This window comes from Maniola jurtina, chromosome 26 (assembly GCF_905333055.1).
Source record: "Maniola jurtina chromosome 26, ilManJurt1.1, whole genome shotgun sequence".
Taxonomy (NCBI): Eukaryota; Metazoa; Arthropoda; class Insecta; order Lepidoptera; family Nymphalidae; genus Maniola; species Maniola jurtina.
The window spans coordinates 5614973-5642733 of record NC_060054.1 but is presented as its reverse complement, the minus strand read 5'-3'; the positions used below and the strand labels follow the sequence as shown (position 1 = coordinate 5642733).

General features: G+C 38.8%; 3 protein-coding genes across 6 annotated transcripts; 2 read left to right on the top strand and 1 right to left on the bottom strand.

The window, feature by feature from the left end:
• Positions 1–509: 509 nt before the first annotated feature.
• Positions 510–22599, bottom strand: LOC123878344 (very low-density lipoprotein receptor-like). 4 transcript variants are annotated; one of them, XM_045925527.1, is made up of 2 exons: positions 20926–22598; positions 510–528 (listed from the first exon to the last, which is right to left on the bottom strand). In XM_045925527.1, exon 1 carries the CDS (start codon positions 22429–22431, stop codon positions 20959–20961), a length of 1473 nt encoding a protein of 490 aa, XP_045781483.1. In that variant the 5' UTR covers positions 22432–22598; the 3' UTR covers positions 510–528; positions 20926–20958. The 4 variants fall into 4 exon arrangements, with proteins under 4 accessions (XP_045781483.1, XP_045781485.1, XP_045781484.1 ...); XM_045925529.1 differs by lacking the exon at positions 510–528 and adding an exon at positions 7652–7700 and having other exon boundaries at positions 20940–22598; XM_045925528.1 differs by lacking the exon at positions 510–528 and adding an exon at positions 7662–7686.
• Positions 719–17815, top strand: LOC123878334 (major facilitator superfamily domain-containing protein 6). Its single transcript, XM_045925513.1, has 10 exons — positions 719–1068; positions 6591–6736; positions 8169–8802; positions 9897–10087; positions 10701–10837; positions 11770–11885; positions 12206–12324; positions 13228–13354; positions 14495–14641; positions 15267–17815. The coding sequence occupies exons 1-10, from the start codon at positions 1005–1007 to the stop codon at positions 15389–15391; spliced, it is 1806 nt and encodes a 601-aa protein (XP_045781469.1). The 5' UTR covers positions 719–1004; the 3' UTR covers positions 15392–17815.
• A 1138-nt stretch (positions 22600–23737) lies between the features above and the next one.
• LOC123878319 (low-density lipoprotein receptor-like) lies at positions 23738–27367 on the top strand. Its single transcript, XM_045925490.1, has one exon. The coding sequence runs from the start codon at positions 24331–24333 to the stop codon at positions 26758–26760; it is 2430 nt and encodes an 809-aa protein (XP_045781446.1). The 5' UTR covers positions 23738–24330; the 3' UTR covers positions 26761–27367.
• The last annotated feature ends 394 nt before the right edge of the window (positions 27368–27761 follow it).

The following is a 27761-nucleotide window of genomic DNA, read 5'->3' as shown; positions in this document are numbered from 1 at the left end:
TTTGAAAGATGGCTTAATCGAGAGTATTCTTAGCTATAATCGAAGAAAATCGGTTCTGCCATTTGAAAGTTATCAGCTCTTTTCTAGTTTTCTTATAGAGGTTTTAGTGTCAGGGGTTTTTTAAATTTTGAGTTATGTAGGTATATTATTAAAACCTCAATCTAAGTAGTTAGTTATCCATTGAAGTCGTGTGAAGTCAATAAAATATGTACGAAATTAGTTACATATGAATGGTCTTTTCTTTCATATGTTTTCTTCTTCTTTCTTATATTACTAGTCATTTTTAACCCCCAACCCAAAAAGAGGGGTGTTATAAGTTTGACGTGTGTATCTGTGTATCTGTCTGTGGCATCGTAGCTCCTAAAGTAATGAACCAATTTTAATTTAGTTTTTTTTTGTTTGAAAGGTGCTTTGATCGAGAGTGTTTTTAGCTATAATTCAAGAAAATCGGTACAGCCGTTTGAAAGTTATTAGTTCTTTTCTAGTTACTGTAACCTTCCTTCACTTGCCGGGGGTGTTATAAATTTTTAATTTACACTTTTATTAACATAGCCACAAAATCATATCAGAATCTTAATATCGTAAAAATCAGACGAATTATTGTTGTGTTAATTTTGCAAAATAATGGAAGTTTGTTAAATATAATCTAGCAGCACTAAGTTGTCAACGGTCAATGTCAATGTCAACGTCAGTTTTGTGTTTGAAGTTTGCTTTGCAGTGTTTCTGGTTTATTTTTTTATTTAGTGTTTTGGTTATCATTTGGTTTAATAATAATTCACTTGTCGTTTCTCAATGTAAACAAAGATAATTCTATTCAAATGAATCTGCTAGGCAGCATTCAATTCTGTGCGATAGTAGATTAGAAAGCGGTCGGGTCACTTCGCAACACTATATTACTTTTATGAGGTTAACGACTTCAAAAATATGTGTAATAATTCATTCTTTATATAAATAGTCATAAATAATCTATTTTGAGGTGTTTGTGATAGTGATATCTATTCAAAATGAAGTTCAAGATTGACAGAGGGCTTCTGCCTATCAAGATACACTTTTTCTTCTTCTTTGCAGGTATTTGAAATTTTATTTACTTGTCTAAGAATTCTGAACAATGTTTTATTGAGTATGATTTTATCCGAACAGTCCAAATTCCAGTATACAATGTATGATTTGTCAGTCTCTGCATATTAATTTATGTTAATAGTATAAAGAGGTAAAGTTTGTTTGTAGGAAGTAATCTCTTGATCTTCTGTACCGATTTTGAAAATTCTTTCACCAGTAGAAAGCTACATTTTTCCCGAGTGACATATTTTATTCTCAAAAAAATTAGAGATCCTTACCAAAATAGTAATAAGCTGATCACTCGTGAACAATAAAATTATTAGGTATAGGAATAATGTTATTATTCTAAGACTAACTTCATATATTGTCTGTGGTTTCCTTTATTATTTTATTCATAATGATATCCACGAGAGATAGGTTTTTAAAAATCCTGTGGGAACTCTGAATTTCTGAAATAAAAAGTACCCTTCTAGTAAATGCAAAAATATATTCATACTCTACTTATTAAGCTCTAAAAAATAATACCCTACATGTTAGGGTAAGAAAAAAACTTTTATAGCAGCTCCATTTTCATGTATGGGAGCCCCCCTGAAAAATAATTTGATTGAATTACTGATTCAATATTTGGTTTAAGGTCAACATTCTACTCCAAATACCAAAATTTCAGGTTTGAAACTCATTTAGTCTATGAGCTAGAGACCTGTAACAAACAGACCAACAGACAGACAGACAGACAGCAGAGTGACATTAATAGGGCTCCGTTTTTACCCTTTGGTAACTGAACTCTTATAAAAAGCAAGGGTGGTCTAAGGTGCAGCACCTATGGCTAAGGTTTGGAATACTCTCCCGCGATCTGTGTTTCCTACCAATTACAATCTGGGTATCTTTAAAACAAGAGTGAATAGGCACCTTCTAGGTAAACACGTCCCATCTTAGACCACATCATCACTTTCCATCAGGTGTGATTGTGGTCAAGCGCTTACCTATAGTGAATAAAAAAAAACCTACTTTTACCAAAAATTTTTTTTTGCATTTTAAAATTATTTGGTAGCCCTGGTTGACAAGTGACAGCCCTATTTGTCACACGCTAATCAATTATCTTTAAACTGTGACACAGAGGTCATGACATAAACATGTCTCTAAGTTCAAGGTCCCCCAATCTCCCCCACGGAAATTTTGATAAATATTACCTTCCACAGTTTAACATTCATACAGTTTGGCAATGTGAGAACTGAAACTGAGTATGGCATCACACTAATATTATAAAGGAGAAAGTTTGTATGTGTGTGTGTGTGTATGTTTGTTACTCCTTCACGCAAAAACTACTGGATGGATTGGGCTGAAATTTAGAATGGAGATAGATTATACCCTGAATTAGCACATAGGCTACTTTTTATCCCGAAAAATCAAAGAGTTCCCACGGGAATTTAAAAAAACCCACAACCACGCGAATGAAGTCGCGGGCATCAGCTAGTATTATTATAATTTGAATATGTACTTGAAAAGAGCAACCGCCGAGTTTCTTGCCGGTTCTTCTCGGTAGGAACGGCATTCCGAACCAGTGGTAGATTTTTTTGACGATTCAAAAGCACTTGTAAAAGTTTAATTGAATAAAAACATTTTGAATTTTGTTTTTTTTTTTGAAACCATTTCGCGAGCCGCCAAGTGTATTAGCGTTCCGGTACGACCGGCGAAACGACGAAAAAACAGTTCAGTTCAATGCACGTTAAGGCCTCATTCGCACGAGAGCTTTTTTAACGTCCGATAAAAAAGCGTTCAAATAGAACAAAATATACATTCCCAAGTATCTGTTTACACGTCAAAGCTTTTTTAACGCGCACTTTATATTTTCAGCGCAACGCCGGGTTTTAACGCAGCGCTTTTTTAACGCTCGTGCGAATTAGGGCTAAGTATGGGTTGCCTGGAAGAGATCATAATAGTTAGTTTATAATATGTGAATATTTAGTGCGAATGAAGCCTTACGAACTTATAGAACTGTAAGACGGGAGTTGCAATGCAACTACATAATATAATATACATACATACATATTATAGAAACATAATCATGATAAGGGATAAGAGATATAATCTTTGTACAGACGTAATTACAGATAAACGCTTTTATTGCCAGGGACCTAAATGAATATATTGTTTTAGATCTTAAGAATGTGTACATATTTATAAACGTAAGTATTAACGTAGGTTTTATTACAATCTTCATTACGAACGTAGAAAATCAGCCTTTTGTTACAAACTTTGAAAGATTTCTGGTTATTACTGTAAAAAACTGGCCAAGTGCGAGTTAGACTCGCATTCAAAGGGTTCCGTACCGTTGTACAAGACATACTAACTCTTTTATGTCGAACATTGCAAGTTAACGACAGACTGTGCCGCCTATAACTGATTTAGTAAATTAATTTATTCATGATTCATTTATTCATTCAATTTTTTTTTTGGTGATGTAATCACAAATTCACAGTTTTCAGATTTTTAGGGAACCCTTGTAGGATCACTTTGTTGTCTGTCTGTCGTGTCTGTCAAGAAACCTATAGGGTACTTCCCGTTGACCTAGAATCATGAAATTTGGCAGAGAGGCAGGTCTTATAGCACAAGTACAGGAATAAATCTGAAAACCCTGAATTTGTGGTTAATCATTAAAAAAAAAATATGTGTTTTAATTTTCAAACTAAGATAACTATGCCAAGTTGGGTATCATATGAAAGAGCTTTACTTTTACATTTTAAAACAGATTTTTATCTACTTTTATATTTAATAGTTTTTGATTTATCGTGCAAAATGTTGGAAAAATTACTCAAGTACGGAACCCTCAGTGCGCTAGTCTGACTTGCACTTGGCCGGTTTCTTTTCAAATAAAAATTGTGAGCAAACGAGCAGGCGGGTCACCTGGTGTTAAGTGATTACGGCCGCTCATGAACGTTTGCAGCACCAGAGGTTGCGGGCCCTTCAGGAACTTATTGGTCCGCCCCTTGAATAACCCCATGTTGTAATCCAGTGGGAACACCGCCAATGGGAGTTGATTCCACAGTTTGCATGTGCATGGAAAAAAGGATGTACCTATCCGTTATCTAACCGTTAAACCACGAAATAAGCTTCAAATCATTAATGTAGCATTAATAAATTACACAATGAATTAACTTTTATTCTACCTCGCAATTATGAGTGCCAGCTATTTTCAAGAGATAAAAATAACTATTATATAACCATCACACATTGTTCACGTGAATTAAAAGAATGATTGTGAGAAATTTGTCTGGCGCCGCGGTTTGTATGGTCTGGCCGCAAATAGACAGTCCTTGGTTCGATTCCCAGTACACGTGGTACAGTAGGGTACATGTGGTACAGTAGGGTACACATGGTACTTGTGGGTACACGTGGAACGGAAGGGTACTTGTGGGTACTCCACAGTCAATCTTAGACTTGCCTTTACACAAGTTCAAAAAATCTATTAAAAGTATACTCCTGAAAAAAGCTTAGTTATTATACAATCGAAGATTATGTAAATGACAAAAAAGCTTCGATTTAACTCGCTCCTGCAATACACGGGCTTGCAATTGTTTGTATACAGTATAGCATATTATTGTAAACTAGCTGATGCCCGCAGCTTCGCCCGCGTGGATTGGTCAGATCCCCTGCAGCATCAGGATTGAGGAGTTGGACTCCAAATTTTTTATGAAACAATGTCGCAAAGTTCCTCTATCGATTAAAAAAGAAATGACGCAAATCGGTTCACAAATCTCGGAGATTTCGGTGTACATAGGTAGAAAAACACAACTCCCTTTTTGAAAGTTGGTTAAAAAAGTAGCCTATGTTACTCCCTGGTCAATTCTCTACTTGTCTGTGAAAATCCCGTCAAAATCGGTTCAGCCTTTCCCAAGATTAGCCTTTTCAAACAGACAGACAGACAGACAGACAAAAGTTTTAAAAACGTGTGATTCGGTTATAGTATCGTTCAAAGAACCATATGACCTTAATATGCGGTAGTTATTTCGAAATTACAGACAGACACTCCAATTTTAAATATTAGTATAGATTGAATACTTGAAAAGAGCAACCGCCGAGTTTCTTGCTGGTTCTTCTCGGTAGGAACGGCATTCCGAACCAGTGGTAGATTATTTTGACGATTCAAAAGCACTTGTAAAAGTTTAATTGATTAGAAATATTTTGAAACTAGCCGATGCCCGCGACTTCGCCCGCGTGGATTTAGGTTTTTCGAAATCCCGTGGGAACTCTTTGATTTTCCGGGATAAAAAGTAGCCTATGTGCTAATCCAGGATATTATCTATCTCCATTCCAAATTTCAGCCAAATCCGCCCAATAGTTTTTGCGTGAAGGAGTAACAAACATACACACACACATACAAACTTTCGCCTTTATAGTATTAGTGTGACTAGCTGACGCCCGCGACTTCGTCCGCGTGGATTTAGGTTTTTTGAAATCCCGTGGGAACTCTTTGGTTTTCCGGGATAAAAAGTAGCCTATGTGCTAATCCAGGATATTATCTATCTCCATTCCGAATTTCAGCCAAATCCGTCCAGTAGTTTTTGCGTGAAGGAGTAACAAACATACACACACACACACACACACACACGCACACACACACACACACACACACACACACACACACACACACACACACACACACACACACACACACACACACACACACACACACACACACACACACACACACACACACACACATACAAACTTTCGCCTTTATAATATTAGTGTGACTAGCTGACGCCCGCGACTTCGTCCGCGTGGATTTAGGTTTTTCGAAATCCCGTGGGAACTCTTTGATTTTCCGGGATAAAAAGTAGCCTATGTGCTAATCCAGGATATTATCTATCTTCATTCTGAATTTCAGCCAAATCCGTCCAGTGGTTTTTGCGTGAAGGAGTAACAAACATACACACACACATACAAACTTTCGCCTTTATAATATTAGTGTGATAGTGTGATTTTTTTTTAATTTTTATTGCTTGCTTTATTGCTTTCTTATTGCTAGTGAGTAGTGACATAAACATGTGTTATAAGTACATTAAATGTATAACAATAAAACTAACAATTAGCAATCGGCCCCAAACTCAGCATGGCCGAGCATTGATGGCAATGCTCAGCGCTGGTTTTCAGTTTGCTCCAAAAAGAATATCACACTATCACACTAATATTATAAAGGCGAAAGTTTGTATGTGTGTGTGTGTGTGTGTGTGTGTGTGTACTTGTTTGTTACTCCTTCACGCAAAAACTACTGGACGGATTTGGCTGAAATTTGGAATGAAGATAGATAATATCTTGGATTAGCACATAGGCTACTTTTTATCCCAGAAAATCAAAGAGTTCCCACGGGATTTCGAAAAACCTAAATCCACGCGGACGAAGTCGCGGGAATCGGCTAGTTGATTAATAAAATGAAAACGCACCGCGCCTGTTTTTTTTGAATTTTGAATTAGTGGCACAGTGAGATACTAGGATTACAGCATTCTAACGGAGCAATGCCATCGTTCCAGCGCTGGGACCCTTGCTGCCGCAGATTAATGTGTTCGGCAAGCAGCTGGGCGTGTCTCCAGCTGTGATGGGGCTGGTGACTGCTGTACTGCCGCTGCTGTGGGCAGCTGCTAAACCGCTGTTTGGGTACATCGTGGATTATTGGCCAGTAAGTAAAATAGCTAGTGAAATAAGCTAATCTTTTTTTTTTTCTCTCTTTCGTCTGGCTTTACAAAGATTAGCCAATGTCAAGTTTGTAATTATTTGTAACAAGTTAGTTAAACTATACAAGTATGGACCCCGTCTGTGCTGGCACTCGCCGACATACGCACGGCACCGCTTTAGAGCGCTTTCCAGTCAGTTATAACAAAAAAACACTGCAAAAAGGCAGAGCACGCCCGCCAGCTAACACCAACACAGACCTAGTCCATAAGCTAATCTATATTTCAGCAGAATTGAAGATCAGATTTAAGCGCCGGCCACACAGGCTGCGTATGCGTCGCGTAAGCGTAGACGTAGCGCGTACCATTGCGTTGTAATGTGTGAAACTGTATGAGACATGGCATACCGCTTGCGTAGACGTAATGCGTGCAGTTATGTCTACGGATTCTCGAGCGTCACAAGCAAGTGTCACGTGTACGTGCGCGCGTGTCAATCGGCTTTTAGGTGAAGAAATCCCGTTTGAACTCTTGATTTTTCTGGATATAAAGTACAATTTTTTAACTATATCCGTGCAAAAAATCACCTCGATCAGTTGCTCTATTGAGGATTTAAGGGCAAAGCAACAAACCAACACACTTTCGAACACTACCAATATTATAAATGCGAAAGGGTGTTTGTTTGGCAATCACGCCACAATGGAGCAACGGATTGGCGTGATTTTCCCCCGACCCAAAAAGAGGGGTGTTATAAATTTGACGTGTGTATCTGTGTATCTGTCTGTGGCATCGTAGCGCCTAAACGCATGAACCAATTTTAATTTAGTTTTTTTTGTATGAAAGGTGGCTTGATTGAGAGTGTTCTTAGCTATAATCCAAGAAAATCGGTTCAGCCGTTTGAAAGTCATCAGCTATTTTCTAGTTACTGGAACCTTCACTTGTCGGGGGTGTTATAAATTTTTAATTTACACTTGTTGCATGGGTAAAGTTAAAGAATGGAGAATGAAAACTAGGCTACATTTAATGTTGGAAAAGAGAGCTCCCACAAGATTTTGAAAAACCTAAATCCATGCGGATGAAGCCGAGGTCTTCAGCTAGTTTATAGACTGACGTTTGGACAGACAGGCAGATGGACGGACGAGGATGGACAAATGCAAATACATCCAAATACTCTCGGAGATCTCGCGCGGTCCCACTTTGTGACTACCTCTCTGGCGCCATGCGGTTTAGCATTCCGGTACGATAAGGGGTAGGTATGAGTTTAGTAAAAAAAACCCGCCATATCCCTTCCTAATTAGCCCGCATCCACTTTAGACTGCATCATCACTTACCACCAGATAAGATAGAAGCTAAGGGCTAACTTTTAATGGAATAGTTAAAAAAAAAACACTAGTGCTTGGTGCTCGGTCAATTATGTTGACCAAACTATTTCTTCTCTTACAGAGTCGAAGAAAATTTGTCTTCATGACGCTAATATTCATCATGTCCGGATCCTATTGCTGTCTGTGGCTTTTACCAATGCCTGAGGAACCCGAAACTGCAGAACCCGTATTAGAATCCGTGTATCAACTCAACGATACCGTATATATCAAAACATATCATAATAACACGGACGCTATCTTGGAAAAATATATGTGTCATTGGAACTGTACCACAGATGAAACATTTCAAGTTTATCTGACAAACTCAACTTATATAAACACAGTATACATAGATAATAAAGAGAATATATCTTGCTCGCTCTTACATATGGAATTTAACGATGTGCGCGAAGGAGAGACGATATGTATACCGAAACAAGACTGTAATTTGTTATGTTATGACGAAGCTTTGATAAAAGATGTACAGATTTTTAATAGGAGTAAAAGAGAGGTTGGCAGTTCCAAAGTGAATACAGTAGATGTGTTAGAAAAGGATGTAGATAAGATTAAAAGGACGGATCTAGTTAAAAGTGAAATAGAGGGTAGTTTTTATATGACGTGTACATTTTGGGGGTTTGTTGTACTGATGTGTGTTGGTACTGTGGCGTTCAATGTTGCCAACTGTATTGGAGATGCGGTGTGCTTCGATGTATTGGGTGAGTCAATAATGCTGGAAACACACTTATAATAATATTAAGTACTAGCCGATGCCCGCGACTTCGCCCGCGTGGATTTAGATTTTTTAAAATCCCGTGAGAACGCTTTGATTTTCCGGGATAAAAAGTAGCCTATGTGCTAATCCAGGATCTTATCTATCTCCATTCCAAATTTCAGCCAAATCCGTTCAGTAGTTTTTACGTGAAGGAGTAACAAACATACACACACACACACACACATACAAACTTTCTCCTTTATCATATTAGTGTGATTATTATTTAACAATTTTTTTCTTTCACACTTAGTACCTCAAAAGGAAAATCGGAACCCTTAGGATCACTTTGTTGTCTGTCTGTCTGTCTGTCCGTCCGTCCGTCCGTCCGTCGTGTCTGTCAAGAAAACCTATAGGGTACTTCCCATTGACCTAGAATCATGAGATTTGGCAGGTAGGTAGGTCTTATAGCACAAGTAAAGGAATAAATCCTGTAATAAATCGTGAATTTGTGGTTACATCATTAAAAAAAAATTAAAATGTGTTGAAATTTTCAAAGTAAGATAACTATACCAAGTGGGGTATCATGTGAAAGGGCTTTACCTGTACATTCCAAAACAGATATTTTTATGCATAATAGTTTTTGATTTATCGTGCAAAATGTCGAATAAAATACCCGAGTACGGAACCCTCGGTGCGCGAATCCGGCTCGCATTTGGCCGGTTTTTTTAACCTATGTCCGTCCTCGGGATGTAAGCTTACTCTACCTTTCATCACAATCGGTTAAACTGTTGGGCCGTGAAAAGCTAGCAGACGGACAGACGCATTTTCGTATTAATAACATTATATATCGATTAGTATTTTTTTTCATAAAAATAGCGAACAAACAAGCAGGCGGGTCACCTGATGTTAAGTGATTACCGCCTCCCATGAACATTTGCAGCACCAGGAAACCGCTAATTAAAAACTGCCGGCCATTCAGGAATTTGTAGTATGGATAAAACATACTTTTTGAAGTACAAGCGTCTTATTTACCTTATTATATATTAATTTATATTAATATATTAACCTTATTTTTTTACTGCTAAATTTTCGTTGCAGGTTCTGAGAGGGGTTCAAAATATGGGGCACAACGCGCTTGGGGTACAGCGGGGTACGGCGTTACAGCTTTGCTAGGAGGCTGGCTTATAGACGTTGTGTCTGGGAGCAATCGAAACAAGGACTTTACCCCAGCGTTCATTGTAGCTATCGTAGCTACTATCGTTGATTTGGCGGCTTGTAGAAAGTTAAATGTAAGTTTTTGTTAGGAAAACTGGTTTATTTAGGTCCTGAGGTCCAAAATGTTCGAAATTCAAGTTGGGGTACATGTGGAACTGTAGGGTACATGTGGCACTGTGAGGTACATGTGGCACTATGGGTTACTGTGAGGTACATAATATGAGTGGGGTACACGAATTCGGGACACAGTTTAGGTAAAGCGTTAAGATAAGTCAAAGTCAAAATCATTTATTCAAAGTAGGTACAATTGTACTCCTTTTGATGGTCGAAATTGTTAAACTTGTACGATGTAGTGGTGATAATTAATTACATTTATTACATGGGAAATAAGGTACAACGGGGTATGGTGTTACAGCTCTGCTAGGGAGCTGGTTTATAGACGTTGTGTCTGAGAGCAATCGAAACAAGAACTGTACCCCAGCGTTCATTGTAGCTATTGTAGCTACTATCGACTTGTAGAAAAGTAAATCTAAGGAAAACTACTTTTTTAGTTCCTGTGGTTTGAATACAAACTGAGGGTGCATGTGAAACTGTAGGGTACATGTGAAAAAACTAGTTTACAGCAGTCAAAATGTTGATCAGCTGTCAAATTTATTTTTGACAGCCGAAACGGTTGGTTATTTACAGCTGCCATCTCTGTCAAGTCCGGATGACTCGGGCAAAGCATTGAGAGCGGTGCTTCGTATACCGCGAGTGGTAGTATTCATCGTCTTCGCGGTGGTGGTTGGCATTTTTGACAGCTTCATCATTTATTACATGTTTTGGTAAGAGTAAATATCAATAAATCTGTAACCATAAAAGCTAGATATTTGATACTTAGTATATTTGGTAAATTAGCTGAGGACACCTTATACTGAAAATTTCAGCTTTCTAGCGTCATCCAGACCGAAGTTATGACGGGTCGAAAATACGGCGAAACGCTTCGAGAAAAAGGTACGTAGCGCCCCGGCCGCCGCGTTTGGCTCGTCTTGGCGGGGGCACTACCGTGCCCCCTGATATTTAATTTATCATACCGTCATATTGAAATAGAAATAGAAAGATATTTATTCAAATAAACCTTTGTTAGTGCTTTCGAAGCGTTAAATGCACTTACACTGGTTCGGAATGTCCAGACTGCTGAGAAAAACCACCAAAAAACTCGGCGGTTGCTCTTTTCAAATACCTATTACTATACTTTTTCTAAGGGTTCCATCTTAGACTGCATCTACACCTAAAACCAGGTGAGATCGCAGTCAAGGGTCTCATCGATTTCTCGTAAAAATCAATTTGCTGGCTTAGTTACATCTCTAGTGACGTTGTGATGGCAAACGTCAGAACTGGCTTTTTATTTTGTGAAATATTAAAAATTAAAAAACTTTTCCGTAGGGAAGGGTTCCGTACCCGAATTGTTTCAACGGGACCCTACAAGCCTCCGTTGTGCGATTATCTGTCTGTCTGTTTATCTATCACTAATATATGTAGAGAGTTGAAATTTTCACAGCGTGTGTATTTTTATTGCCGCTATAAAAACAAATAATAGAAATTTCAAAATGGCCGCCATGCGATTTAAAAAATTATGCGCGCATAGTGTGTATCTCGTAAGATGGTACAGAACCCTTTGTGAGCGAGTCCGATTCGAACTTGACTGGTTTTTGTTTTGTGAAAACTTGAAACTTCAAAACATATTTTACATTAATTTCAAATGTCAACTCCATAGGTTTTTGGAAGAGTTAGCGGAGACCACCGGCTCTATGGAGCAAATAAAACTGATAGAGGGCGTTGTTGTCGCAGCACAGAGCTTTATTGGGGAGCTACTGTTTTTCTTTTTCTCTGGTGAGTTTGACCCTAAGTTGGCGCACTATCCCCAAACTTAGCTACTTTGCCCCAAATTGATAGCGACTCCCTAAAGATAGCCACTGTGCCACTTGGTATATAAATGACTAGCTGACGCCCGTTAGAATCGACCGAAAATCCCGTGAGAACTCTTTGATTTTCCGGGATAAAAAGTAGCCTATGTGCTAATCCAGGATATTATCTATCTCCATTCTGAATTTCAGCCAAGTCCGTCCGGTGGTTTTTGCGTGAAGGAGTAACAAACATAAACACACACATACAAACTTTCGCCTTTATAATATTAGTGTGATTATTTTCAGGTAGAATCATAAAGCGTTGGGGTTACGGAACCACTCTGACGTTTTGCCTGTTCTGCTACGGCGTGAGATTGGCGCTCATCTCGCTCATACAGCATCCCTGGCATCTGGTCTTTATTGAGGTAGGTCTAAATCTAAATTCAGGATTTCTAGAGAATAAAGCAAACTATAGTTCGTACAAAATGACATCCACGCGCCATTTTAACTCTATGGGTCAAATTTTGATATGACCAAAAGTACGGTTCACCTTTAAAATAAGGACTAAAATCGTACTTTTGACACATTTGACATTTACAAGTGTAAATTAAAAATTTATAACACCCCCGACAAGTGAAGGTTACAGTAACTAGAAAAGAGCTGATAACTTTCAAACGGCTGAACCGATTTTCTTGGATTGGATTTTATTGGATGGAACTCTCGATCAAGCCACCTTTCAAACAAAAAAACTAAATTAAAATCGGTTCATTAGTTTAGGAGCTACGATGCCACAGACAGTTACACAGATACACACGTCAAACTTATAACACCCCTCTTTTTGGGTTGGGGGTTAAAAATGGCACGTGAGAAGTCATTTTTTATGCATTATACATAATGTTCCGTTTTTTAAGCATATAACTTATAAATAAATAAATAAAACAAATAAAATAAAAATATTTTATTTCAGACAATAATTACATGCCCATAATTAATTAGTTCTATACAAATTTAATTACATAAATTAAAAGTAATATTAAAATGTAATAATAAAAATAAAAATAGCTTAACCATTTCTTCACGTATGAAAAAGAAAACTTTTGGATAGTAAAAAAAGTTTTCAATTTTGTTGGTTATTTTAGTTTCTACTGCTCATAATAATATTGATTACTGTTTATTTCTTTCTCTTGTTTAATCCTAGGTTCATTCCTGTTCAAGTGTTTTTTTTTGTAATTATTTTTTTAAATGTCACCTGACTGCTAAGTTTCTTCTGGCTAATTAACTATATGTAATCATTTCATGAGGCATACCAGCATTTTTATTTTTCGCAGTCAATAATGCAAGGGCCGACATACGCGCTATGTTATTCGGCCATAGTGGGCTATGCGGCTGCGGTCGCGCCTGAGGGCTACTCTGCCACGGTACAAGGGATTGTAGCGGGCATGGACGACGGTGTTGGTGAGTAACATTAGGGTACCTGTCCATTGAAGCGAAGGCGGAGATATTTTGTTTATCAGACCAATAAGATTTTATTATTAATAGAAAACATTTTGCTATGTAAATAATCTCATTGATCTAAAACATACGTCTCCGCTTTAGTGGATAGGTATCCTTATAGTGCCAATATTTTGCGATATTGCCCCAAACTTAGGCGAGGTGCCCCAAAATTAGTAAAGGTTACAGCAACACCGCAGGCAGGATACACCAACGTTGATTGCTGTCTCAAAACTTGACAGAGATGTGAAATTAGCCCCGAAAGCTAATAATGTTTGCTTGTTGACTTTCGGGGCAACATTGTAAACTTGGTAAAGTTGCCCCAAATCGGTAAATTTGCCTCAACATCCGACAGAGAATGATGGTCAAAATGGGAGCTATCCAACCGAAATGAATTTGTTTCCTCAACAAAAGCTTATTATTAATACTTTATTTTGTCCCCATGTTAGGTTCATTTGTCCCAAAGTTACATTAATTTTATTAATATTTTTTCGTGTGTTTTGGGTAGGTTTCGCGGGGATGACGATAATCGCCTCTGAGGAGCAAGGCTATTAGCCCAAAATTAGCTAAACAAAAATTCTTCGTAAACTGAAGCTGTGTTACTTCAAAGTTAGCTGACATATCGTATAGTGCGTTTGGGTTCTTAATTTTTGGGTAAAATGTACCCAAAAATTATTTCTTTGCACCCATGTTAGGCTAATTTGCCCCAAAATTATCCATCCATACTCCCATACTAATATTATAAATGCGAAAGTGTGTCTGTCTGTCTGTCTGTCTGCCTGATACCTTTTCACGGCATAACAATGTAACCGATTCTGATGAAATTTGGTACAGGGTTAGCTTATATCCCGGGGACGGACATAGGCTACATTTTATCCCGAAAAATCAAAGAGTTCCCGCGGGATTCTTAAAGATCCATCCACTTAAGCGATTTGTATGAAATTTGTAACCGAAGTTGTTTACGTCCCTGTAATCGAAATAGGCATCTTTTTATACCGGAAAATCAAGCAGTTCCCACGGGATCTATAGAAATCTAAATCCACGCGGACGAAGTCGCGGGCATCCTCTAATTATTATTAATATTTTTTTTTTGTTTTTGTGTAGGTTTTGCGCTGGGTTCCCTAATAGGAGGTCAGCTATACAGTTACGCGGGGGGTCGGGGGTCGTTCCGGATATTCGCGGGGATGGCGATAATCGCTTCAGGAGCGCATGCGCTGCTGTTCGCGGCCGTCACTAGGAACGATGGTAAAGGTGTGGTATAATGCGTTCGACCTAAGAATATAAATCCGCCATGTTTTAGCTAGAAATTTGAGCCCGTAGGTATAAAATGATGTGTAGCACAACTTGCAAAAAGAACGTTTTTAGAGTTCCGTACCTCAAAAGGAAAAACGGAACCGTTATAGGATCACTTTGCTATCTGTCTGTCCGTCTTTCGTGTCTGTCAAGAAAACCTATAGGTTACTTTCCGTTGACGTAGAATCATGTTTGGCAGATCGGTAGGTCTTATAGCACATGTAAAGGAAAAAATCCTAAACCCATGAATTTGTGGTTACATCACAAAAAAAAATTAAGTGATATATCTCGTATGATCTTTTATTTAAGTACCTACTTGTATGTATCTATTATATCTGTTAAGTCTATTGTAATATAAAGTTTACTGGCGCTCTACAAAAATGTTGTGGACGCTAGTTATTGATATACATATCGGTCATGTAATAGTATGTAAGTAGTATATAAAATGTTAAATATGTATATTGTTAGCGTCCCTTAAAAAATAAATCAATAAAATAAAATAAATGATGATACGGAACCCTTTGCGTGCGAGTTCGACTCGTGATTTTGGGTTTTTTTAATTCGATTATTTTTTCTATTACAGAACAAAAACAACCGGAAGTGACGATACCGGAGGTGGAGAAGATGCTTCCGGTAGGGGACAGCAACGCCATCTATCGGGACACGGTTGTACCGCTAGACGACAAACAAAAGAATGGCGATAGATAGTCTACCGTCTTTAAACAAATTTGTACTTTATGCAGTGTACTGAAAGTTCAATTTACTTCGAAACATTTTAGAAAGACATATCGCTTTCTTAGAATCAAAAATTCTGTACCTCACTCCATCTTGGAGTGGAGAATTTTGAATACCTAACAAAATAAATTCGATTTTATGTATTTTGAAATACGATTGAAATTACTGTAATCTATTTTTCTTTAATAGACCTAAAAGGTGAACAAATAGCCTTTTACGCATTTCAGCGAGAATCTAGTTAGTTTACCTCTTAAGTACGTTAGACCTCATTCGCATGAGAGCTTTTTTAACGTTCTTTAAAAAAGCGTTTCAAATAGAACAAATGCATGCCCAAGTATCTGTTCACACGTCAACGCTTTTTTAACGCGCACTTTGTATGTTCAACGCAACGCCGGGTTTTAACGCAACGCTTTTTTAACGCTCGTGCGAATTAGGGCTTAAGGAAAAATAGATTATACCTTAGAATATTTTGACCTATCTAGTAGTCCACCATTTTAGTACTCAGTAGTGGATGGATAGTAGCGATGGATTGTTGATTGGATGTTGATGTAATTTAGTGCCAAATATGAATAAATTGTGTTCGATTTTGTACAAGAATGTTTTTTTTTTAAATATTTTATCAGATTTTTTTTAAATATACACATTGTTGTAGAAGTGTCTAGACTGCCACAAACGGTCGTTTGATTTGAGAAATTATTATAATAATAAATAATATTAATAATTTCTCAAAAAAATAAAATATATTGTTAAAAATAAAAATTTGTGGCTGTATATTTTTTATTATTGAACGACCGCTTGTGGCTATCTAGACGCTACATATTTTTATAGACTGAATGTGCCATTTTGATTAGTAAGAGGCTGTATTAGTTTGTAACTTTGTATGCGGACATAATGGTATGGTATATTTTAGAGTATTCACATCTTTTTCTTACCAATGTAATAAGAAAAGGACAGACAAACCTAATTTAATTTAGAACTGTCAAACTATTGTTTGAATTAGTAGAGAACACTAAAATTAAGAGTCTTTGAATATAAAATTCATTTTCCGTCCTTTTTTAGCAACATTCAAAAGAAAAAGATGCAGATACACTAAATTTTGTTTAGGTTTAATAAAAACAGTCGAAGCAGGTAGGTAGGCTTAGTAAAAACTGTCACACCCAACCAAGTTAGCCCGCTTCCATTATATTGCATCATCACTTGCCACCAGGTGAGATTGCAGTCGAGGGCTAACTAGTAATGGAAAAATAATAAAAAATTGTGCAAGCGAGATAGCAATACAATAAGTACACAAAAAAGATGTACAATTTAATTTTGATAGGTAAAATACCTAAATTAAATATTGTAGATTAAAGAAATATATTTTGTTTTAATTAATAAAATTATCTTAATATTGAATTAATTTATAAGACTTATGTCAATTAGGTTTTATAATAATTGTCTAAAACTAGATATGAAATCTTTTACAATTTATTGATTTGTTATCTGTGGTAATTCATTATTATTAATCAAAAGTTATTGTCTATGGAGGTGTTTTTTTTTAAATTGTCTATTGTACCTTATTACTTTACCGTGCATTTACATATTCGTCCTCACGTCTCGTCTCGTTACTCTACGGTTGAAATCTATAGAGCGCACATTGACTTTGCTTAGACTTAAGCTTCAGTTGAAACGAGACAGATTTATGCCAGCTGTATAACGCTGTCTCGTTTTAACAGTATCTTAAGACTGGGCAAAGTCAAAGTGCGCTCTGTAGATCTTAGCCTAAGGTTTTTCCTGCTAAGTCACACTCCCACAAGTAACACTGTGGCAAGCCTCAATAGCTCAACGAGTATAGGAGCGGACTGAAATCCGAAAGGTCGGCGGTTCAAACCTCACCCGTTGCTCTATTGTCGTACCCACTCCTAGCACAAGCTTTACGCTTAGTTGGAGGGGAAAGGGGAATGTTAGTCATGATTCATATGGCTAATATTTTTTTTTTTTTAAAAGGGGAAAAAATCCTTTAGTCACCTAAGACCCCCAAATGGGGGGTTTGGGCCCTGGCCATGATTTTGACTCAGATTTTACCAAAATTTTCGTATATACCGCCTGTTTGCGACTCCATCGTGTTATTTCAAAAACTTTTTTTCTCTCTTTCGTTTGGCTTTACACTGATTAGCCAATGTCAAGTTTGTAGTTATTTACAAGTTAGGGAAACTTTATGTATAAGTATGGACTTCGTCTGTGCCGGCGCCCGCCGACATACGCGCGGCGCCCCTTTAGAGCGCTTCCCAGTCAATTCCAACACCAATAAACACCAGAACACAAAAACCGGCCATTTCTAACGAAAAACACTCCACAAAGGAACAACATGTGCGCCAGCAAACGCAACCACAGACGAAGTCTTTCAATAACTTGATTTCTGAGAAAAAAAGATTTGGCTGTAAACTAGTTTCTATCGATACAATTTTATACTTGACATCCCGGGTATTGTCACAGCCCTCGTGCGAATGTGTAAATGCACTTTAGATGTATTTAGTACTAGAGGATGCCCGCGACTTCGTCCGCGTGGATTTAGGTTTTTTTAAGATTCCGTAGGAACTGTTTGATTTTCCGGGATAAAAAGTTGTCTATGACAATTACAGGGACGCAAGCTACCTCGGTACCATACAAATCGGTTAAGCGTATGGGTTTTTGGGAATCCCGTGGGAACTCTTTGATTTTCCGGGATAAAAAGTAGCCTATGTCCGTCCCCGGGATATAAGCTAACCCTGTACCAAATTTCGTCAGAATCGGTAAAACTATTGGGCCGTGAAAAGGCAGACAGACAGACAGACTTTCGCATTTATAATATTAATATGGATGGATTGTAAATCCAATATAATTCGTAAGTCAGATCATAATATTTTTGTATATCAATATTTCTACATTTATATTAATAAAAGCAAAAGATGATAAATGTTAATTTTGTTTTATTTTACATATATTTTCACCTGAAGTGATCGCCAAATGAAAAACCGGTCAAGTGTGAGTCGGGCCTTGCTCTTTTAGGGTCATAATTATCATGAACATCCAAGACATATTTTGAATGTATGAAATATTTATTTTTCGAGCTATAACATCGTAGTAACACGGTAATATTATACATAATATTAGGTAATTAACACAAATCTGCCAAAAAAACGGACTATCGTAATCGCGCCCGTATCACTCCGAGATTACTGCACCAACTGCAACTACATTAGCGTCAACATGACTTGAAATGTCCGAATTTGTCTTATAAGTAGTTCCACTGTCATGTCGTCGGCACTAGTTGGGGTGTCCGAATTCGTCTTAGGCCGCCTCTACACATAGGCCAGCGCATTCGCCAACGCGCTTGTGAATAATCCACACATTGGAAGGTTGTTCAGTATGGTTTGGTTCCGGCCAATGTGCGGACGGATTCAAAATGTATGTTGAGTCGCTAACATCTGCAGCTGTATATTTATTCACAGCTTATAATTACTTTGTTAATGTGTACGTCAAGTTAGGTGTTTTGCTGCAAGAAGAAAACGTGCACTTTTGATCGCTGCTCCGAGCAAACTAATCGTGCGACCAATGTGTCATCCACACATTGGTCGCACGATTAGTTTGCTCGGAGCAAACTAATCGTGCGACCAAACGTCCTTTGATGTTGCCGACACTGCGCGGCAAGCTCGCAAGCGCGCCAGCCAACGTTCAAATACCTACCGCCAATGCGTCAACGCCCGTTCTACATATTGGGCCAGCGCGCTTGCCAACACGTTGGCCTATGTGTAGAGGCGGCATTATATGTAGTTCCACTGTCGTCGGCACTACTTGGTTTGATTGCAGCCAAACGTTTGTCTTTCCATCTTACTTACGGGATACTTACACTCGTCGTTCCTGCAAACTCGCCTGCCCGTCGACTAGGTACCTTAAAGCTATGGTTTCCTCCAAAAGCGGTGCCGTTTTTAAACGGACGCAATATGATTACCTCAAAAAGACGGCCGTAAACATGTGGAATGTTCGAGACTGCATTGACCGTTTTATTACGGTGAACAGACCACACACACACATATATAGAACATCATGAACCCGCACAAAATCAATTAAAATTTCATCATCCTCGCTGGTCCAGTTGATGAAACTCATTTTGAACAATAAATATTTTAAAATGACACGCAAATTAATATTACGCTTGAAAATACCTTCACCGCTACATGAAAAAAACGTTGACAGACACTTCGACACCGACAAGACGGCCGTCATGCAAATGGCGGTACCGCTTTTTGACGTTACGGTGTCAATCACCGTTATCTAGGAAACCGCGCCATATTGTTTACATAGACAACGTTCTAGTGACGTCATTCACCGCTGTATTATGGCCGCTACATGATGGCACCGCTTTTGGAGGAAACCAGAGCTTAAGGAACACCTTACCTTCAGAATACAGAACTTTACCGGTACCTATAAACTACTGAAACAGTGAGTTTAAATAAAAAGAGCAAATCAGGATAATCGCACTAATTTATTTTATCACTTCACTCAACACACTAATAATAATTACTCTCATTTATCTATACTAATCTATACTAATAAATAAAATTGGAGTGTCTGTCTGTAATTTCGAAATAACTACCTCATATTAAGCTTATATGGTTATTTGAACGATACCATAACTGAATCACACGTTTTTAAAATTTTTGTCTGTCTGTCTGTCTGTCTGTTTGAAAAGGCTAATCTTTGGAACGGCTGAACCGATTTTGACGGGACTTTCACAGGCAAGTAGAGGATTGACCAGGGCGTAACATAGGCTACTTTTTTAACCGACTTTCAAAAAGGGAGTTGTGTTTTTCTACCTATGTACACCGAAATCTCCGAGATTTCTGAACCGATTTATTTGCGTCATTTCCTTTTTAATCGATAGAGGAACTTTGCGACATTGTTTCATAAAAAATTTGGAGTCCAACTCCTCAATCCTGATGCTGCAGGGGATCTGACCAATCCACGCGGGCGAAGCTGCGGGCATCAGCTAGTTTGTTACTAATTATACAATTTACACTTATTTACACAAACCGGCAGCATTTCAGCTTACAATGCGTACGATACAATAATAATACTAAAAATGAGCTCGCATGGCTTTATACTACCTTGGACAGGGATGTACCGGGAAAGGCAGAAATGAAATCACAATAATTCAAGAGACACTTTATTAACGAAGCATGTATCAGAGGAAGAAATTAAACACATTTGTATATATTAGGCTAGTGTTTTTAATAAATTATGTTCATTATTTGCACAATCGCTGGTTTTTAACCCCCGACCCAAAAATAGGGGTGTTATAAGTTTGACGTGTGTATCTGTCTGTGGCATCGTAGCTCCTAAACTAATGAACCGATTTTAATTTAGTTTTTTTTTTGATTGAAAGGTTGCTTGATCGAGTGTTCTTAGCTATAATCCAAGAAAATCGGTTCAGCCGTTTGAAAGTTATCAGCTCTTTTCTAGTTACTGTAACCTTCACTTGTCGGGGGTAATTTACACTTGTAATCAAAACACACCACAAATTAAAACCCTATGCCAAAGTAAAACCACTTCGTAATGAGCGTCACATGTTTGACTTTCTGACTGCTTGAGTTTCCGGTTTTTGTCTCATTCTGTTCGATAGCACTGTTGGTACTATTTGACATGTCCGAATTTGTCCTATATGTAGTCCCGCTGACATTGGCAGTACTTGAGATGTCCGAATTTGTCTTATATGTAGTTCCACTGTCGTTGGTGCTACTTGAGATGTCCGAACTTGTCCAATATGCAGTTCCAGTGTCGTCAGTACTACCTGAGATGTCCGAATTTGTCATATATGTAGTTTCACTGTTGTCGGTATAACTTGACATGTCCGAATTTGTCCAATATGCAGTTCCAGTGTCGTCAGTACTACTTGAGATGTCCGAATTTGTCATATATGTAGTTTCACTGTTGTCGGTATAACTTGACATGCCCGAATTTGTCCTATATGTAGTTCCAGTGTCGTCGACACTATTACGTGTACAGTTAACTTCGTCGCTGCTATCCGGGCAGTCTTCGTCTCCATTGCAATTTAATGCTTCTGGAATACAACTTAAATCGTTGCACTGGAACTGGCCCTGTTGGCACATATTTCTATGGCAAAGCTCAAGGGCTTCGTCCCCACCATCAGGACAGTCGCGGTTGCCATCGCACACAAATGCCATGTATACGCATGTTTTCCCATCCTTGCACTCGAATTCTGAATCAACGCACGGTGACATGTTTATCCGTGTTGAGGGACATTGAACTTCGTCACTTCCATCGGGGCAGTCGAGAACTCCGTCGCACCTTGACCATTCTGATGTACAATAACCATCTGCGCATGTGAATTCATCGGATTGGCACAGCCGAGGTGGACAGTTTTCTTCGTCGCTACCGTCATTACAATCGTCATCATAATCGCAGACATACTCTTGATAAATACACTTGCCATTCCCGCATGTAAACAGGTTTAATGGACATGCTCCATTACATACATTTTCATCGGAGCCGTCAGAGCAATCTGTCGTACCGTCGCACACCCAAATGAGAGGTATACATTCGTCTGTCGTGTTTCCACATGGAAATTCATCAGGATCGCAAGCCTCCTTTTCGCAGGGTTGCTTGGGTGATTCGTCAGATCCATCGGGACAGTCCCTTTCGCCATCGCAACGCGATGACATCGGTATGCACATGCCACTGTTGCACCTAAATTGAGATGAGGTGCACCTATACTTTGTCTTGCAAGCTTCAATGTTTTCATCGGAGTTGTCACCACAATCGCGGTTGTCTCCGTCACACGTCCATTCCATCAATGCACACCTCCCGTTTGCACACTGGAATCTGTTCAGTGGACACCCTTCGCTAACAATAGCTGCAGTGGCGTTCAAACTGGGTGCACCACTAGTTATTGGACATAGCCCACAAAGAAATAAGTACCACAATTTGGCAGGAATTATGGAGACTCCCCATGGACAGTCTTTTGAAATAAACATATTTTTTCTTGTAAACTTTCGTTAGGATTCGACTCCCACGCAAAATACTGCGTCACAATTTAATATATAGTTTTATATTCAAGTCCAAACTTAATCTGTAATCTCGCTGTCTAAATAATCTGTAGATTGCTAATGTTCTTAGAAAGTCGGGGTTCCTGGAATTAATTTATATATGTGTTATCACCGGCACACAGGCTGACCTCCACATGTTACTTCTGTAGGGTTATCAACCATCTGACTATAGCCGAACGTATTTAGCTTTTAACGAATAGGTCCAGCTTTTAATAAACTTTTACTTTTTCTCTGTGTCGAACGGAAATGTATATCTACCTAGTTATACAAAGGGATCGCACGAAGTGCCGGCTGAATGCAAATGATTGTCATAACTGTTTAATTGGGAAACAAAGCTGATTAATTTCGTGCCCAGGCTTTTAAAAAATTGTAAGTTTGGCTATTAAAATGATGCGCTGGGGTTTTATAGTAATACTAACTGATGCCCGCGACTTTTTAAAACATTTTTAAAAATCCCGTGGGAACTCATTCATTTTCCGGAATAAAAAGTGGGTACCTAGTAAAATCTGTTAATCCAGGGTATAATCTATCTCCATTTCATATTTCAGCCAAATCCGTCCAGCAATTTTTGCGTGAAAGAGTAACAAACATCCATACATACATACCTACATACAAACTTCAGAGCCTCGATAGCTCAACGGTTGAGGAGCGGACTGAATTCCGAAAGGGCGGCGGTTCAAACCCCTGCACCCGTTGCACTATTGTCGTACCCACTCCTGGCACAAGCTTTACGCTTAAATTTTTTTTTTTTTAATTGGAGGGGAAAGGGGGGGAATTAGTCATGATTAGCATGGCTAATATGTTTTTAAAAAAAAAAAAAAACTTTCGCGTTTTTAATAAATTAAAATATGCCGCTGAGTGATGATTCCAGCTTTAGTATTTCAAACCTTAGCAACCCTACTTCAATCTGAATTTATCAACAGGTTGAGGTCAAGCGTAAAAACCTGGGTATTTTACGTATTTACGGAACTTATCATAGTTATGTAAAACTAGGGGTATCACACTTAATATTATAAAGGAGAAAGTTTGTATGTGTGTGTGTGTGTGTGTGTATGTTTGTTACTCCTTCACGCAAAAACTACTGGACGGATTGGGCTGAAATTTAGAATGGAGATGGATTATACCCTGTATTAGCGCATATGCTACTTCTTATCCCGGAAAATCAAAGAGTTCCCACGGGAATTTTAAAAAACCTACATCCAGTCCTAAGTCGCGGGCATCAGCTAGTACTTAATACCTGAATGATATCCTATATACAGGGTGTAACCAGGACGCTAGCAAAAATTTATAGCGGTATCATTATACTACCATAACACAATCTAATGCCAATAACCATTTGCCTTATCTTGTGGTTTTAGTCTTGTAATATTTTTCAAGCCCGTATTGTATAGCGTGCAAAGCTCGAGTCAATGCCCCCACCTACGACGCAGCATTAACTTCGAGTGCCCTATTTACCGAACGTTCGTTAACATCTAGCGTCAGTCTTCTGGAATGATGCGCAAACGTACAGACAGACAGACAAAAATTTAAAATACTGTTGTGTGCTCTTATTATCGATATAAAGATAATAAAGTTTCATCCGATTACAATTTGCATAATAATTACATATTTAATGTACAGAAAGCGTCCAGTTACAGTTTTATTATACCTAAGTATAGATTAGTAGGTCAACAGTGAAAACAATATAATTAGTTCGCACTGGAACATACTTACGTCATATTACTGAAAGATTTAAAAATAATTAAGTACTGTATCTCAGTTTCTTGCGTGCTCAGTAGTAGGAAGAAATTTAGTAAGAAAAAGTCTCAAAAAACTATAAAAATACTTATGTTCGTTTTAAGAGCTTGTCATGGTTGGACAGCCTCCAAAGTTTGCAGCAATATGTGGTGGTACTTACTTCTTTTAACGTTTTGTACCAAAACAATTGGTGTATTCGGTTTGAATGCCAGTGCGATTATTTCTGGTGAAGCATGCCCGTTGAATACATACCAGTGTGCGAACGGGAAGTGTATATTGACGGCCTTGGTGTGTGACGGAGAGGACAATTGCGGTGACAGCTCCGATGAAAACATTGAAGCCTGCAAGGCTATTCCTAGATGCACCCCATCTGAATTTCGATGCAATAGTGGCCAGTGCATACCGAAGACGTGGAGTTGCGACAACGAGAAGGACTGTTCCGACGGATCTGTTGAAGAACCGAGCATTTGCGTAATGGAGATTTGCGGTTCCAATCAATTTACATGTGCCACGATAAGGGAATGCATACCTCAAACATGGGTGTGCGATGGCCACATAGATTGCTCTGATGGCTCCGATGAACAGGCGTGCAATGACTCATGCCATTCAGATGAGTTCACGTGCGGAAACGGCAAGTGCATAGCGATAAGATTTGTCTGTGATGATGATGACGATTGTGGTGACGGTAGCGACGAAGTAAAGTGTCCACCCGAAATATGCCAACCGCCCAGTCGCTTCAGATGCGCCGACGATAATTGTGTGTTGACACAATGGACGTGCGATGGAGATATCGATTGCCCCGATGGAAGTGACGAATGGAATTGTCCTCCCATACCGAAAAGGATATCAACATGCAATGCTTCAGAATTCGAGTGCAAGGATCGTGAAACATGCTTACCTAGAAGATGGGTGTGCGATGGTAACCGTGATTGTCCAGATGGTTCTGACGAATCTCCAGGGTTTTGCCCCAGATCCCAGATCGTTTGTAGACTAGACCAGTTTGTATGCGAAAGTCAGGATTGTATCCCAGGAGTGCTCTATTGTGATGGAAACGAAGACTGTCCTGATGGTAGCGACGAAGTCAACTGCGTGCGACCCAAACCTGTGTGCGATGCGAGAGAATTCGATTGCGGTGGAGCAACATGCATACCGATGTCCAAAGTATGTGATAACAACCCAGACTGCCCAAACTTAGAAGACGAACCTATTAACCGATGCGGGATAAACGAGTGTGCTCAAAACAACGGTGGATGTACACAGAAATGCGTTGATACGCCTGTTGGGTACTACTGTGATTGTGAAAATGGATACAAGCTCATCAATAACACATTTTGCGAAGACATTGACGAATGTTTAGTTCCTGGAGCGTGTTCCCAAATATGTATAAATAAAAATGGCACTTTCAAATGCGAGTGCCATTCTGGCTACACCAGGATCCCTACCGATATAACCCGCTGTAAGGCGACCGAAGGCCATCCCTCCCTTCTGATTGCTACAATGTCAGACATCGTAAAGATCAGTCTTAGCCATCTGAAAATTGTAACTATAGTGAAAGACACAGAATTTGCTGTAGCGCTCGATTACCATTTCAAAACAGGTATGGTTTTCTGGAGTCATTTCGTAAGACGTAAAATTTACAAGTCGCCAATCGATGATGGAGGCCAACAGCCAGTTGCGATAGGAGATATGCGAGTCAAAACAGAAGGACTGGCAGTAGACTGGATCTATAACCGTCTCTATTGGACGGATGCCGACAAAAAACATATCGAACTCTCCGACCTGCAGGGTGGTATGAGGAAGATCATAATTGGAGACAAGCTTGATGAGCCACGAGCAATCGCTGTCAATCCACTCGATGGCTGGATGTACTGGACTGACGTTGGTAAAGAACCAAAGATTGAGCGCGCCGGTATGGACGGTTCCCATCGACAAACCATAGTATCCAACGACGTGGTGTGGCCCAACGGTCTCACACTAGACTTTGTTCACAACAGACTCTACTGGGTGGATGCACAATTACATACAATCTCATCCTGCAACTACGACGGGTCAGCACGGCGTGTCATCCTCTTCTCCACAAACTTTTTGAGACAACCTTTCTCCATAACCACTTTCGAGGATTGGATTTATTGGACTGATTGGGAGACACATGTTGTGTATCGTGCCAACAAGTTTAACGGCAATCGACTGCAAGCAATTGCACAATGGTATCAATTTCAACACGTGACGGTTATTCAAACGCACCATTCATATCGACAACCCGATGGTGTCAACTACTGCAGCCACGTCCACTGTTCACATTGGTGCTTGCCCGCGCCACAGATAAATCCAAACTCGCCAAAAATTTCCTGTTCTTGCCCCAGCGGCTTACAACTCATGCCTGACAACCAAACGTGCGCCGAAGACGGTGTAAAAACTTACAAGGATTTGAGCAACTCAAGTAGTGCCGACGAAAGCGGAACTACAGGTAAGACAAATTCGGACATCTCAAGTAGTACCGACGACAGTGGAACTACATAATAAGACAAATTCGAACATCTCAAGTAGTACCGACGACAGTGGAACTACATAATAAGACAGATTCGGACATCTCAAGTAGTACCGACGACAGTGGAACTACATAAAAAGACAAATTCGAACATCTCAAGTAGTACCAACGACAGTGGAACTACATAATAAGACAAAATCGGACATCTCAAGTAGTACTAACGACAGTGGAACTACATAAAAAGACAGATTCGGACATCTCAAGTAGTACCAACGACAGTGGAACTACATAATAAGACAAATTCGAACATCTCAAGTAGTACCGACGACAGTGGAACTACATAATAAGACAAATTCGGACATCTCAAGTAGTACACACGACAGTGGAACTACATAATAAGACAAATTCGGACATCTCAAGTAGTAACGACGACAGTGGAACTACACAATAAGACAAATTCGGACATCTCAAGTAGTACCGACGACAGTGGAACTACATAATAAGACAAATTCGAACATCTCAAGTAGTACCAACGACAGTGGAACTACATAATAAGACAAAATCGGACATCTCAAGTAGTACCAACATCACCCTCGAAAAAATCGAGGCAAGAACCGGAAACTCAAGCAGTCAGGGAGTCACTGTGACACTTTATGAAGTGGTTTCACTTTGGCATTGTGTTGCTGCAATCAAACCTGGCAATTGATGATACAGCCTAATAATAATAATAATAATAGTTTTTATTGACAGGCATAAAAAAACCCATATACAAATAAAAATTGCAACAGAATATACGGTACATTAAAAGCATTCACATACCTAATACATTAGATTAACTTAAGATTAACTGAAATGGTTAAAAAACTCATTTCAGATGTCACAGGTCACAGGTATTATTTTCTGTTCTTATCCTGGTGTACAGATAACCAATAATTAAAAATAGGGCTAATGCGGAGCGCGCTTACTTAGGGTGAGATCTATAGAGCGCGCTCTGCCTTTACTTAGACTTAAGACAGAGTTAAAACGAGACAGA

Excerpts from the sequence above, each read along its gene's own strand:
- LOC123878334 (XM_045925513.1), top strand. The coding sequence starts at position 1,005 with ATGAAGTTCAAGATTGACAGAGGGCTTCTGCCTATCAAGATACACTTT. Across the intron at positions 10,088-10,700 it reads CGGCTTGTAGAAAGTTAAAT|CTGCCATCTCTGTCAAGTCC; the intron begins GTAAGTTTTTGT and ends GGTTATTTACAG. Across the intron at positions 13,355-14,494 it reads GGGCATGGACGACGGTGTTG|GTTTTGCGCTGGGTTCCCTA; the intron begins GTGAGTAACATT and ends GTTTTTGTGTAG.
- LOC123878344 (XM_045925527.1), bottom strand. The coding sequence starts at position 22,431 with ATGTTTATTTCAAAAGACTGTCCATGGGGAGTCTCCATAATTCCTGCC.
- LOC123878319 (XM_045925490.1), top strand. The coding sequence starts at position 24,331 with ATGTTCGTTTTAAGAGCTTGTCATGGTTGGACAGCCTCCAAAGTTTGC.